Source organism: Neovison vison, chromosome 3, assembly GCF_020171115.1.
Source record: "Neovison vison isolate M4711 chromosome 3, ASM_NN_V1, whole genome shotgun sequence".
Taxonomy (NCBI): domain Eukaryota; kingdom Metazoa; phylum Chordata; class Mammalia; order Carnivora; family Mustelidae; genus Neogale; species Neogale vison.
Window position 1 is genome coordinate 66,637,850 of NC_058093.1, and position 15,428 is coordinate 66,653,277.

Sequence of the window (15,428 nt, forward strand, 5' to 3'; positions counted from 1 at the left end):
GTTTTGGATAGTTCTTTTCTGTCTTTTTGTATTATACGAGTATATTTACAGATTCAAATAATACTTTAAAAATATACTACTATATACTTTAAAAATATGCTGCTCTATTGTATGTGTTGAAAACATGTTTTTTAATGGTTGCAGGTGTTAATGTCATATGACTTTACCATAATTTAACCATTTCTTTAGTAGTCATGTTCCTATTTTTTTATTATAAATCTGTATTATCTGCCTTAGACATTTTTATATGCCTATAGTTTTAAATTTAAAAGTTGAAATAAATCTTTCCTTTTTTTTCTTTTCCCTTAGAGAGGTCTTTAGTTTTTTTCTTTTGTGCCCACTATATGATTGATACTCCTCAAACTACTATAATATTTCTAGGATCTCCTCCCATTCTCATTTCACTGTGGTCTTTCATCTTAACTTTACCTCCCTGTAATAATTTGTTTTATTTGAGTATTTGCTGTGTACGGGGCACTGTATTAATAACCATTCATATGTTGTCTCAGTTAAGTTTCTCTGAACAGTTCTCTGAGATTGGTATTATTACTATCCGTATTATTCCCACTTTAAAGATGAGTAAGTTGAGGCTTAGAGAAGTTAACGCATTTACCATAGGTTAGACAGCTAGTAAATGACAGAGCCAAGGTCTTCTTATGTCCTGATGTCTACCCTTAACCATGATACAAGGCAGGTCCGCATTGATAGTACTGTGTCTTACAAGTTGGCACATGGGGCTAAACTTTAGCAACATACCTGAGATTAAACCTAGGACCTTTCCATTGTCTTTGGAGGAGAGATCTTGTAGTTGAGACTTGCTTTGTTTCACTCTTACCTCCTTTTGCATATCAGCTACTATTTTCTCTCTGTTTTCATGTCATCCATTCTCAGTTGACACCATAACCTGTATGCTCAGTGCGGTATGCAGTGCTTATATATGCTAATGATAGCTAGCTAAAATGATAGCTATCAGCTTTTGAGCACTCACTATGTACTATGCTCTTTCCTCAGTACTCTGTATGATGTCATTTAACTGTGAAGTAGATACTGTTTTTTTCCATTTTATAGGTGAGGGAACTGTGGCTTAGGGAGTTGAAGTCAATGATCTATGGTTTTATAGCTGTAAATAGTAATGCTAGTTGTCTGAATTAAACCTGTACTCCAGCCCACTATGTAAGTCTGTCTTCCTGTTATAGGTATAATGAGAGCATAGTACATTATTTACATTAAGCAATATATCTCTTCACTTTTTTAAAGGAAAATTTAAAAGGTGCTTTGTATTATAGCTCTTCTATTTTCACAAGATGACCCTTTCTTTTGAATATTCAGCTACATATATTACATGTATTGCTTGTCCTTTTTTGAAATGGTATCTATCATAATTCATTGTGTCAATGATATTCTTATATATCAAATTATATATTTAGAGAAAGACTTTTCCCTAAAAGAGTGTTTTTAATTTATAAACTAGAAAACTTTAATTTTAAAAATTATTTTGAATTTTTAAAGATATTATTTGAGAGAGAAAGAGAGGTGAGGCAGGACAGAGGGAGAGAGTGTCTTTAGTAGACTCCATACTGAATATAGAGCCCAATGCCAGGCTCTATCTCATGACCTTGAGATCATGACCTAAGCTGAAATCAAGAGTCAGATACTTAACTGACTGCACCACCCAGACCCCCCTAAGCTAGAGAACTTTTAAAAGTTAGAAGTATCTGCTCTTTTGGAAAGCATCTGGAGTTCTTTTTTCTTGACTAAATGGTTTAGCTATGCTTATTAGTTACAAATTGTTTGTACTTGATCTTTAAGGAAGAATGTTTGAGAAGATGTGTTTATTCTTATATTTTTTTCTGTAGACATATTTCTTGAGTTTGTTTCCTTGCTTTTTAGTCACTCAGTAACCGACTTCAGTCTAGTGTCCACTTCCACCATTTTGTTGCTCTCTCTGAAATTGTGACTCCACTGGTCACATGTTCTACTTTTCCCGGAATGGCTCCAAGTAATGCTATTGTTCTGACATAGTTATTCATGCAATCTCCTTTACTCTCAAAAGTGTCCCATTTTATACAGGAAATTATGGGATCACCCTTTTCATGACATACATGGTGGGGAAACCTGTGGCCACTCTTCGGACCTTATCTTTACTGATTTTCAGCAGCGTTTCACACTGTTGATTGTCTGTTCTTTCTGTGGCCCAAAGCTCTTTTCTGCTTCTCCTGTTGATGTTGGTGTTTTTTGGCACTTTGTCCTGGTATTTTTGCTCTTCTCACTTTTCCCATATTTTCTAAAATCATACTGCAAAGTCTTATTTTTGCCTTCTGCATATACTTGCCTTCTAATGCAGTTAGTCTATTCTGAAAATTCTTACACAAATTGAATTTTCTGGAAGCTAAGTATCTGGTGGTATCATTGGTAAGATCTTTAAGTATAAAATGTATTTCTTCCAGCAGTAAATTACATTATTTCTAAGCCAAGGTCTAAAATGGTTTTTAGCTCCCATGGTGTTTTGGTCCTCTTTTAAAAGTAGCGTTATGTTTCATGTTAATTTTTACTGGCTTTCTAAAAGCACCATAAACTTTCCTGTTTTTACATCAAGAGTATTAGAATAGGCTTTAAATATTTTGACCTACCTATAACTAGCTACAGATTCTACAGTAGGATCTCTATACTTTGTTTTTTTAATAAATCTATCTAGCTTTTGCAGAAATTTTCATTAGACAGTATTTGAAAATTTTGTCTATACTATTAGTAAACATAGAAGCTGATACAATGAGAATTCACATGGGCACAGCAATAGCTAAAGATTAACAGGAAAAAACCTCTAGTAGTAAGTGATCACTACCTTACACTTTTACTTTGTTATATTTTCTTCTGTACCTTATTACTTTGTGGTTCTAAATATAGCTATTCATATCCCTGAAATTTTACAATTTGTCTTATGAAACAATCTGTATAAAATGGAAACTTAAAACCATATGTTGCAGGGATGCCTGGGTGGCTCAGTTGGTTAAGCATCTGACTCTTGATTTCAGTTCAGGTCGTGATCTCAGGGTCATGAGATTGAGCCCCGTGGTGGGCTCTGCACTGGGTATGGAACCTGCTTAAGATTCTTTCTCTCTCCCTCTGCCCCTCTCCCCCACACTCTTGTACACTCTCTCTCTCACAAAACAAAAACAAAAACAAAAACAAAAAAACCTAAAAAAAAAAAGAAAAACCCAACCCAAACCTACCCCCAAACCCCTAAAAGCCATATGTTGCATAGCCATAGGAATGTCTATAGATGTACTAATCCCAGATTGTTCTGTCCTGCATATTAAACTGTTTATTGAGCTGTATTCTTTGAATCTCTGCAAGTACCTCAAACACACAATGTCCACACCAAAAATTCCTTCTTATCACTCCATCAAGCTTGCTTCTTTTCTGTTATTGTGTGTGTATGAGTGTGTATATATGTATGCGTATATGAGTACGCAAGTGTGTGTTTTGGTACCACTGTCAACCACCTATGCAGCTGCCCAACTTAAAAACCTGGGGGCCTTTTTTGACTTCTTCATGCTCCTTGTAGATTTAATAAACATCATCAAGTCTGCATTTGAACCTTCTAAACATCTTTAAATAGCTGTTCTTTTCATCTTTACATCTTCATGCCACCACCATAGTTCAAGCCATTGACATCTCTAGGCCTCATACCACTAGCCATCATCACCTTCCTTTGGTCACTTTCCACACTGCACTTCTGATCATGTCCCTGTCTCTCAGCCCTACCCCCAGTGGCTTGCCATCCTCTTCACATGAACTCCAAACTCCTGGAGCTGATTTTTAAGGCCCTCTGGCTTCATTTGTGCCACCTATCCCCTGCATTCTTTGTCCCAAAGATTGCATCCTTTTTTAATATTGCTTCCTCTACCTACAACACCATTTCCTCTCCCTGCCCTGGTTTATTTGGCTGATCCTAATTCCTCCTTCATTCTATAGATGTTAGTTTAGACATCACTTCCTAAGTTAGAGTCTTTTCCTGAATTGTAGACTAGCTGTATTTATTCTTATGACTTCTTATACTTAGTTTATGATAGCCGTATCACACTGTCTTATATTAATCTCAGTGGAGAGACTGTATAAGTTTTGACTTATTTACCACTTTATTCTCAGAACTTAAAAGAATACCTGGCCCTCAGTAAATGCTGAATAAATATTTGTTGATGAGTGAATCTCAGTTGGGGAAAAATAGAAGTCCTAGTCACTTTATTTTACTAAAAGTTCCAAGGTGTTTTTCATAAGAACAATAGTATTTACAGCAGTGCCAGGAAAGTAGTCATTTTGATTTATTTTATTCTGCTTATTCATCTTCTGGTTTCAATTAAATAGAACAGTGATTTTCAGTGTTTAAAAAATTTTAAATTCCATCATCACTGAGCACTGTTCCATTAATACCAACTGCCCACCAACTCATGGTGGCAGCAGTTGTCAGTCAGAGATGGCTTTCTAATCTCAGGTGTACGTGGTTTGTAGAAGCCCCACTTCTTCATTCAGTTACACTCTCTCTCCTATTGAGAGGCACTAAAAGAGTGCATACTTAACTTTGTGGGTCCTGTTCTTACATACTATTAAATTTAAGAGTTAGGTAAAATAGTTTCATGGACTGAAACCTAAATTTAATGTATGGAAAATTAGAAGTACAATAGAAGCCTCTTCACTGATGAGTTTATTTTTATTTTAAAAAATATTTTAAATTTTTAAAAAAGATACTGTTTGTTTGTGAGAGAGTGAGCTCTTGTGGTCAAGAGAGAGACAGAGAGAGAGCGCCCACACCAGTGGGGGGAGGGGCGAAAGGAGAGGGAGAAGCCGACTCCCTACTGAGCGCGGGCTCCATCCCAGGGCAAGACCCTGAGATCAGGGCCTGAGACGAAGGCCAATGCTTAACCCACTGAGCCACCCAGTGCCCCCACTGATGAGTTTCACAAGTAGATGATTAGTTGAAAAAGTTGGTTAAAGTGAGTTATCATTAGAAAAATGATACATGTATTAAACAGTGCATTTTAACTTAAAATACAGAGATGCTTGTTCATTCTCTAATCTGTTAATTTTGGGCAAAGCATTTTTACGTTTTGGTTTCCATGTCTGGAGTTCTACCTCATCACTTCTGTAAGGCATCATCTGTGATTTCCAGTTTCAGTTTCTTCAGAGTTAAAACAAAAAATCTGTATAAAGCAATCTGAGTGCAAAAATTCTAGGTTTTTATGATTTTTCTCTAGACATTTTTATTGTCTCTCAAAAGCTTATGATTCAGTTTTTGTCATACCTGTCTTTATATTTCATCAGTTTATGTACTTTTAATTTAAAATTTATAACAAAAAGAACAGTTAGCGTGAACAGAAACAAAAATGGACTCTGGATAAGTATATATCTTGGCATATGTACTAGGGAGCAGGTTACTAGCTTTATGCGTTCTGTATATTATGGGTATTAGTATGTTTTACATTAGGAATGGGGGCTCATTTGTCCAGTGAATTAGTTAATTTGGACTAGATTAAGAGAGCTAAGGCATATATGCTTAGCTTCTAATAGTAAAGATTTGTACATAGCTAATCTTTCCCCACACACAATAATGTAATTAAACTTTGAGGATTTTTTTTAAAAGGCTTAAGTTTATTTATATGTGTATCTTTCATTTTTGGAATACTGTACTTGCTAAAAAGTTATATTCACATATTTTTTGAGTAGAAGAAAGCAATTATACATCCCATACAGATTTGTTTGGTAAGATGGAATGAGATTAATCTAGGGATAAAATATTTTATTGATTAGAACTGAAGATACTGCATTATGTTTTTAAAATCAGGAAAATAATAAGGTTTTATGAATATATAGCTAGCTCAGTATCATGTAATATGTTAGACATCTTTTTATAATGATGTGCTTAGTGTTATATTAATGTTTCATTTAATTTCCTTAAGATATGTGTCTTTCCCTCATTTTATAGATGGGGAAATTGATTCAGAATCAAAGTAACACACCATATGTCTGGCTGGAGTTTGAATTGAGATATCCCCGATTCTAATGTATATAATGTGTATCGTTGGTAAAGTTTTTGTTTTTTTAAAACTTATTTATTACTGGGCTGTGTGTGTCTGTTTTAGATGAAGAAAATAGTTTACATGTGGTAGTGAACTGTGGAGAAGCATTACTGAAGAATAACACTTATTGGCCTCTTGTCAGTGATTTTATTAATATCCTTTCTCATCAAAGTGTGGCTAAGAGATTTTTGGAGGACCATGGTTTGTTAGTTACGTGGATGAACTTTGTATCTTTCTTTCAAGGTATGAATTTTACTTTTTTGTTAATTTTTTTAGCTTACAAAATGCCTAATGCAAGACGATCTAATATACTGATTAAAAGATAAAAGCACATCATTCAGGTTACATGTGAAGTATCTCATTTTAATTAATATTTGTAAGTACTTTAATCAATTGTTCATGAAAATATATCAGAGTTATGAAAAATACCAAATTATTAAAAAGGAAGCAGGAGTGTAAATCCTACACTTTAAATCATTAATCTAGAAATTTCTAATTTATTCTTCAAGAAAGATTTATAACACTTCATAAAATTTCGAAGTGTCAATTAAAATAGTTTTGACTTTATTTAACATACTCAATTATGTTATATAAGAGACAATTCACAAAGTGTTTCTAAGAAAACCTAGTTTGTGAAAACTTCTAAAAGGACTAGATTATTTTACTTTAAATTATTTATTTATTTCTCTACATATCGTGTCATTTATGCCATTTGTGTGCACTGAGTGTTTGGTACTAGGAAGTATTTTACTTGATTTTTAATATGAATACTTGCTTCTATTTGGCAAGATTTATATCTGCTTTAATTTTTGCAAGGTATGAACTTAAACAAGCGAGAACTAAATGAGCATGTGGAATTTGAGTCTCAGACCTACTATGCTGCCTTTGCTGCTGAACTTGAGGCCTGTGCACAGCCAATGTGGGGGCTCTTATCCCATTGTAAAGTTAGGGTATGTTGAAAATATTTTTGTTAATTTCTGTCTTTACCTTTAAAAGAGTGATTTAAGAAAAAGATTTGTGAAAACATTGATTTGTTTACTCATATATATTAATGGGCAATGTTTAATTGTGAATTCAGCTCTGTGAACACTGACCTGAGACATTAACTACTCTTCTTTGGCAAGTTGGAGTTCATTATATTGTCAGATCCTTGCAGCCTTTCCTTACTGTGAATAGTCTTTGGAGCTTTAGAAGTCTCCACATTTATCTTTATTGCTTTATTTTATCCGTTATCAGTTAGTTATCTGTTGCTTCTTGTCTTTAAGGAGTGAGAATAGTTCTTAATAATGATTACATTTTTAAGATTCCAAGCACAAAATTAGTTTGCATTTCATACAACCTCCAGCTGTTTACCAAAGGAATCTTAAGAGTAGCATAGCAGCAACATTAATTCTTGTAATTGGATAAGAAAATGATCATCAATTGGATATACTTGAATCTTTGTATACAAATACAGATTTTACTTCTTCATTTTTAAAGTAGTGGTTTAATGGATCTCCAGAGTCCTTGGATGATCCAGAAAAATGGAATTTCCTGACCCTACTAAACTAAGAACTTGACTGAGCTTTTACTCTATGGATCCCATAAAGACCAACTGGCAGCGTGTATCCATAAGCATGCTGGACCAGATTTTATAATGGAAATATTTTGAAGTCTTGGATTCTTATCTTGGGTCTGCCTTTTTCTATTTATATTGCTTGGTCAACTCACTTAAAGCTATTTGACAGTCTCCTTCTTTCTCCTTGTTTTTGAGAAGGCAAAACAAAAGAAAACAGAAATAGGACCCTGAATCCTGCCCTTCACAGGGTTATTATGAGGCCCTCCTCCATATGTGCTTTAAATATATGAGTCCCTTTAATCAGATTTATATTTTCTCTCATGACTTCAGCTCTTCTCCAAATGCATGACTTACAACTTTGTTAGTCTAGCCAGGTTCAGATTTCTAGCAGCTCTGGTTATTCATGTAGATCTCATAATAGGTACATGGATTTTCTCAAATCACTAACTTACTTATTAAATTCATTGGCCCATACTATATCCTTTATGTTATTTAATGGTGTCTGAAAGTATAGTTATCTAATATAGAAACTTTCTGTCCTTGCTGTGCCAGTTTTATTCAGCCTGTAATTAGATACCATGAAATTTCTCTTCTACTCCAGAAATCCTTCCTACCACTTCTTTCCTGTCTTTTAATTTATTTCCTTATATCTTTAAAATCTGGGTTGTTAAGATAATTTAACTGGGTTTCCTGCCTCTAAATTCTTCCTACTCCGATCTGTCCCTCCCAGTACTGAAATTACCTAAGCTCTGTGCATCTTTCTCCTTTGCTTAAAAAATCGTTAAAATTCTTATCAGTCTACAGGGTAACATTTGTGTTTCTTATAGAGACATTTAAGATCCTCCATCATTTGCCCTTAACTTCTCTCTCTCTTTCTTTGTAAAGATTTTATTTATTTATTTGACAGAGATCACAAGGAGGCAGAGAGGCAGGCAGAGAGAGAGGAAGGGAAGCAGGCTCCCTGTCGAGCAGAGAGCTCGATGTGGGGCTCGATGTGGGGCTCGATCCCAGGACCCTGGGATCATGACCTGAGCTGAAGACAGAGGCTTTAACCCACTGAGCCACCCAGGCGCCCCTTAACTTGTCTCTTATAATTCATCTTCCATTTATACCACTCTATCTTTCTGTATGTCGTCACTGGATTGAATACCGTTTTTCAACATGTGGTATCGCTCTCTTGGTACCTGTGCATTTGTTCAAACTAATCCCTTTTGGCTTATAGTCTGTCATTCTTTCTGCTTGTTCTTAGATTAGAATCATTTTGGAAGCCTTTTTTAAGTTTAATTTAATTTTTTAATTTTTAATTTTTAAATTTTTTTCAGTGTTCCAAGAAGCTTTAAGAATACATGTGCCTAAGCCCCATTTTCAGAGATTTTGATTTATTTGAGTGCAGAAGGACCTTGGCAGTGATTCTAACCAGAGTAAAGAACCACTAGTGTTAGCTCTATAAAAATGCTATTCATCTGATATGTAATCTGCTCATTTAAGTTCTTTCAGTCAGGTTTATGATTCTAGTTTCAGTGCTTTCAGAGTACTTTGTTTAATTTCCACTGTAGCATTTATAAAAACAACAAAACAAAACAAAACCCTGTTATATAATAAGAGGTTCATTTGTTCATTCACTAAAAAATTTTTTTTTTGTTTAATGCTGTTCTTGTGCCAGACACTATCTGGACACTATGTAGATGCTTAGGTTTTGGTGTTAAGCCAGATAGGCATGGTCCTTATTTTCATGGGGCAGTCTGATGGGGGAGATAGATGTTAAGTAGGTAAACACACAGATTTAATTTGTAAGTGCTCTGTAGGAGAATAACAGTTTTCTCTGAGAGTAATGAGTGTGGGGGCTGATTTCTTGTGCTCAAAAGAGAAGTCAGGACTAAGATTATAAATTTTAGAGCCTTGGTAACATAAATGGTATTTATCACTAGGGGGGTGGGATGAGATCAAGTAGGGAGAGAAGTGAACCCTGAAGAAAGAACTAACACTGCAACATCAGAGATAAGGGTGCGGAGAAAACTTAGAGGAGCACAGTATCCTATAAGCCAACAAAAGACAGTGATGGATCAGGGAGGTTGATATGATGTTAATATGAAAAGATCAGTATTTTAGGAGGATTATTCTGACAGTTGTGTTTAAGATGAATTTGGATTATGAAGTTGCGTTTATGTTTATCTCTGATAATGAACTCATTGTTTCTGGGTAGTTTAGTGTTTAGCTTTGAAGGCCAGGATTACAGTGTGTTATGGTTCCCTTAACCTAAGAAGTGAAGAGAATCAAGAAAGCAACCCCATCTAAGAGAATCTGAGAGAGTAGTTTCTCAGTTAAGGGAGTATTTAGTTCCTAATTAAGACATTATCTTGATGAGCCCCCACATTCTGCCAGACGTTGTTCTTCACACTATATTCTTTGTATTATATTCTTAATCTAGTCTTCATTGTATCTCTTATAAAGTAGATAGTATCATGTCTTTCCTGCAGAAGTTAAATAACTTGCCCACGTTCACACAGCTGTTAAGTAGAAGCTGAGTTTGAAAACAAATCCATCTGATTTCATCTCTTTCCCACTTTGCTGTAATTGTCTGTTAAAAACAAGAGTGTCTAGAGATTTTTAGCAATACTGTTGTTGGGTTTTAGAAATGTAAGCTAGAAGAAAGACTATTAAAGTAAAACAGCTGTTTTGTTGTTTCTGTTCTCTAATTAAAAGATATAAAACTAAAGGATTAACAATAAAAATAACTTCACCTGGTAGCTTACTTTCTTTGTATGATTGCCCTAAATGCTGTTTGGTTCTTGAAAATGTTAAGAGCTAGTTAAACAACTAATACTATATCGATAACAGATTGGATAAAGGGATGGGATATTTCCAGAATCCTACTAGTTTTTGCTTCCCTAACAAAACAAATAAGCTGTGAAATCTCCATCTAGTGGCAGCTTTAGGTAACTGTGGCCCTGACCCTTTGGAGCACATAACTGCTTGTCACACATAGTGCTAGACAATGACATGGAGCATTTTACAAACATTATTTCATTTGCTTCCTTCACAGTATTAGGAGGTAGATAGTATTATGTCCATTTATGTCCATTTTTACATATGCATAAACAGACTGAAAAGGTTATACAACTAGTAATGTGCACACTGCATTTTTTTTTGGATGGGTGTGTTAGTGGTGGGAGATGGAAGAAAGATGATCTGGACATCATTATTAAATATATTATATTTAGGAATGGAATTAACTGGTCACTTTTTTAAAGGCTCTTGATACATGCTTTTCAAATTTTTCTACAGGAGGGTCATATCAGTTTGTACTGAAAGGGTATTATGTTAGCCTTTGCCCAAACTCTTGATAAGACAGGAGAACATTTGGTTTTAAATGTTTCTTTACCTGTGACTTATCTGCCACTTTAGTTTGGTTATGATACATTATTTATGGTAACTTAAAAGTGCCATTAAATTTTTTCAGTAAGAAATTAGGAAACATAATCTATAAAATAATATTTTTTAAAGATAAATTTCATATAGTATAAATTAAAACAGGGTGAGACTGTTGGCAAGGAAACTAGATAAATGATATTTGGTCTGGATGGTAGTGACATAAGATGGACCTGCATGATAATATATATGATAGAATAATGAACAAGACAGGAGACTGAGCAGGATGAAGGAGAAGGCAGCAATGGGAAACTTAGCTTTCTTTAAAGCACAGAATAATTATATAATAAAGATTTTAACCTACTTGACTTTGATGTGACCTGCACTTTTATTATACATCAAGGCCAAAAGTGTCTTCTTTTAAAAACTTTTTTTTATAGATTTCAAATTTATACAACCTAAAATTCTATATTTTAACCATCTTAAAGTATTAGTTCAGTCATATGGTATATTCACAAAGCTGTACAGCTGGTACCACAAATTCCCCACTAATAACCCATCTCCTAAAGAAACCTTATACTTCCCAGTCCCAGTCGGCTCTTATTCCCTGGAAACTGCTTTTCTCCCAACTGTGTCTATGAATTTGCCTAATCTAGACATTTCATATAAGTGGAATCATACATTATATAGCCTTTTATGTTTGTCTTCTTTCACTTAGCATAATGTTTTCATGGTTCAACTATGTTATGGTGTGTGTCATTTCTTTTTAAAGCCGAATAGTAATCCATTGTGTAGATGTACCACATTCTACTTGTCCATACATGGGTTAATACCATTTTTTAGTTACTGTGGCTAATGCTGCTATGAACATTAGCATGTAAGTTTTTGTGGGAACAAATATTTTTAATTCTCTTGGGTATATGAGAGTAGACTTGTTTGGTCATATGGTAACTCTGTGTTTAACTTCACAGTGGCTGTACCATTTTATATTTCCACTGGCAATGTGTGAGGGTTCCAGTTTCTCCACATCTGGTCAACGCTTTTTATTTTGCGTTAAAAAAAAATAGAGCCTTCCTAGTAGGTGTGAAGTGATAGCTTATTGTGGCTTTGATTTGCACTTTGCTACTGACTGATCATGTTGAACATCTCTTCATATGCTTATTAGCCATTTGTTGATCTTCTTTGGAGAAATGTTTATTCAGATCCTTTGCCCATTATTATTATTTTTTTTTAAAGAGAGGCTATCATGATTTATTTTGCCATTTAACTTAATAGTTTCCTATTTCAGTGGCTCAATTTCTCCATAAGACATTCTAATTTTCTTTCATATTACCTTCCAGTGGCACACACTTATCTTTTCTTTTTAGCAAGCTAAGATATTCACAGGCTGCTCATAGTACTTAAATGTTCTCTGCTCCTTTGTTGGTCTGTTTATTTTTTTTTTATTGTGGCAAATATGTAAAATGCACAGTTTCATCATTTTTAGATGTGCAGTTCATTGACATTAAGTACATTCTCTGTGTTGTGCAACCATCACCACCATTCATCTCTAAGACATTTTCATCATCCCCAAAGATGCTGTACTCATTAAACAGTTAATATTAAGAAACTTACAATATTTTTGGAATCTCTTTGAATAGAGCTTGATATACATTACATAAAACTATTTCAGCTTTGATTCGTTTCCAAGAATAAATTATATAAAACATAACATGCTGTGTTTTTTAATTTTCCTAATTGTCTCTGGTTGTTACTATTAGTTTGTGAAATGATTTCTTAAAATGGCAAATGTGGTCTTTTGATTTTATATATATTATGCTATCATTATATGTAGTTTTGTATTACATATAATTTGAAGTTGAAAATATACATATTTATATAATGTAAAATTTGTATAACTTATTATTTTAGGAAACTCAAGAGTATACTCGAAATGTTGTTAGATACTGCCTTGAAGCTCTTCAAGACTGGTTTGATGCTATTAACTTTGTAGATGAGGTATGTATATTTTTGACATATATAAAGGCACTTAAGAAAAGTGTTATATCTCATTTAACTGAAAATAATGAATATCTTTTCATGGGATAAGGCAAAGAAGTTAGGATGAGGATATTACCATTAAGTTTAAAAAAGGAGAGGTGGACAATCAGTTCTTTGACATTTATGAGATTCTGAAGTGTACTAATCATACTTGCTTACAATTCCTTTATCTGTTATGAAGGGTTTATGTCTCCATATTTCTCAGGAGTAAAAATTAGTTTCATTTAGAGGGGTTAAAGTGACAGTGCAAATGTGGATAGGATAGGAGAGTTTAATGGAAAGGGTGTTACATCTTCATTAATTGGTCAGTGTTCTGTGGGCTTGAACATTATTAATAATGAGCTGAAGAGAGTTGGCACAGAACATACTCTGTATGAATTAAACAAGGGCTTGCTTGTAAATAACCCAAGTTTTCTTTCAGAAGCCCCTTTTATTCCTTTTATAAAGTGGGTTCACAGTATGCCATATGCATAAGGAGGGCCGTGTTTCAGACCACTCCAACTCCCCCATCCCATTTCTGAATCCTGGGCAGATAGAATTCCTGCTGTCTGTCTGTCTGTCTCTCTCTCTTTTTTTTTGAGGGTGAGGAATTTTTTTCTTTTTCTTCACCTTTCTTTAAAAAATTTTTTTGATATAATCACAAACTTACTGAAAATTTGGAAGTGGAGTACAAAGAACTTAGTTTTCTTGAACCATTTGACTTGATGTCCATTACTCTCAAATACTTCAGTGTGTACTTCCTACAAGCAAGGGCTTTGTCTTATACAACCAGATACAATTACAAAAATTAGGAAGTTAACGTTAATGTATAATTACTGTCCAATCCTTAGAATTCCTTCATGTTTTATAAATTGTACATTGTTGTCCTTTATAGCAAAATCATCCTATTCTAAATCCCATGTTGCATTTAGTCATCTTGTCTCCAGTCTCCTTCTGGGACAGTTTCTTATTTTGAAGAGTACAGCTAGCTCAGTTATGCTATAGAACACCCCTCAGTCTGGGTGTATCCCATGATTAGATTCAGATATGCCTCCATATCTACTTTCAACCTGTTTTACTCCTTTGCCCTCTCTAGGATTAGTCACTCAACTGAACTTCTCTCACTCCAGTTCTCATTTGTATTTGAAACTTAGGAGGTATTGTTGAAATGGTAGCATTACTAAGACAACGCTTTGAGGAAGGGGAAAACACCATTACACACAGAGGGTTACACAACATGAAATTAATTGTTGAGCTCAGGGGTGGAGTTAAGGACACTTAGAATCATGTATGGTATATAGAGCAGCTGAACTTGAGGAAATAGTAGATTTATTTTTCACACAGAAATATTTTAGGAATTTATTGAGTATTGGAAAGAATTTAAAGGGATTTTTAATAGAAGAGAAAATAAGCATAGAACTTAAGGGATCACACAGTATGGTTATTTTTTAAGGTATTTTCAAAGTTTTTTGTTTCTTAAAGTGCTTTGGCATATTTGTTCCTCAAAACAACCCTTTGAAGTAGAGAAGGTATTATCTCTCCCCCACCCCCCACCTTTTTGTACAATGTACAATGGAGATGGCAAAGATATTAAATAAATTGCCTATAGTTGCATAGCAAATTACTGGTAGTTCTGAGTCTACAGCCCACATCTCTTAATTCCTTGTCTGGTAGTATTTCTTTTTCTTTCTTTCTTTCTTTTTTTTTTTTTTTAAGATTTTATTTATTTGAGAAAAAGAGGGAGAGAGAAGGCGAGAACAGGGGGTGGGGAAGAGCAGACGGACAGGAATAAGCAGACTCCCCACTTAGTGCAGAGCCCTATGTAGGGCTCAGTCTGTGGACCCTGAGATCACAACCTGAGCTGAAATCAAGAGTTAGATGCTCAACCAACTGAGCCACCCAGGTGCCCCTTGTCTGGTAGTATTTCAGTGCTGTTGGCTATTTTCAGTGGAAAGAGCTATAAAGTCAAGCAGACTCAAGTATAAATTCTGGCTCTGCCACAAAGCAACTAGCTATATGGTCTTAGTTTTTCTTTTTTAAGATTTTATTTTTATTTATTTATTTGAGAGAGAGTGTGTGCGCACACACGAGCAGAGGTTGGGGAGGGATAGAGAGGGGAAGGGAGAGAGAGAAACCCAAGCAGACTCCCCGCTGAGTATGGAGCCCAATCTGGGGCCCAATCCTATGACCTGGAGATCACGACCCCAGCCTAAACCGAGAGTTGGACATGTAACTGACTAAGCCACCCAGGTGCCCTTTAAACAGGTTTTTAAAAGTTATTTTATTTTAAACATTTTTTAGCATTGCTGAATCCATCTCATCTGTTTATTTGAAGATAATATTATTAGCTAATGAGGATTGACTATGAGGCATGTTACACTTGTGATAAATATTTCTTTTATCATCCT

General features: G+C 34.6%; 1 protein-coding gene across 3 annotated transcripts in view; it reads left to right on the forward strand.

The window, feature by feature from the left end:
* The window catches only part of UBR3 (ubiquitin protein ligase E3 component n-recognin 3), a 253,610-nt gene that overhangs the window by 61,097 nt on the left and 177,085 nt on the right, over positions 1 to 15,428 (forward strand). For all 3 annotated transcript variants that reach the window (XM_044242304.1, XM_044242307.1, XM_044242306.1), the window contains exons 9-11: positions 6,138 to 6,317; positions 6,891 to 7,024; positions 12,913 to 12,999. In XM_044242304.1, the coding sequence (XP_044098239.1) occupies positions 6,138 to 6,317; positions 6,891 to 7,024; positions 12,913 to 12,999 (401 nt within the window). The remainder of the gene's footprint in view (positions 1 to 6,137; positions 6,318 to 6,890; positions 7,025 to 12,912; positions 13,000 to 15,428) is intronic.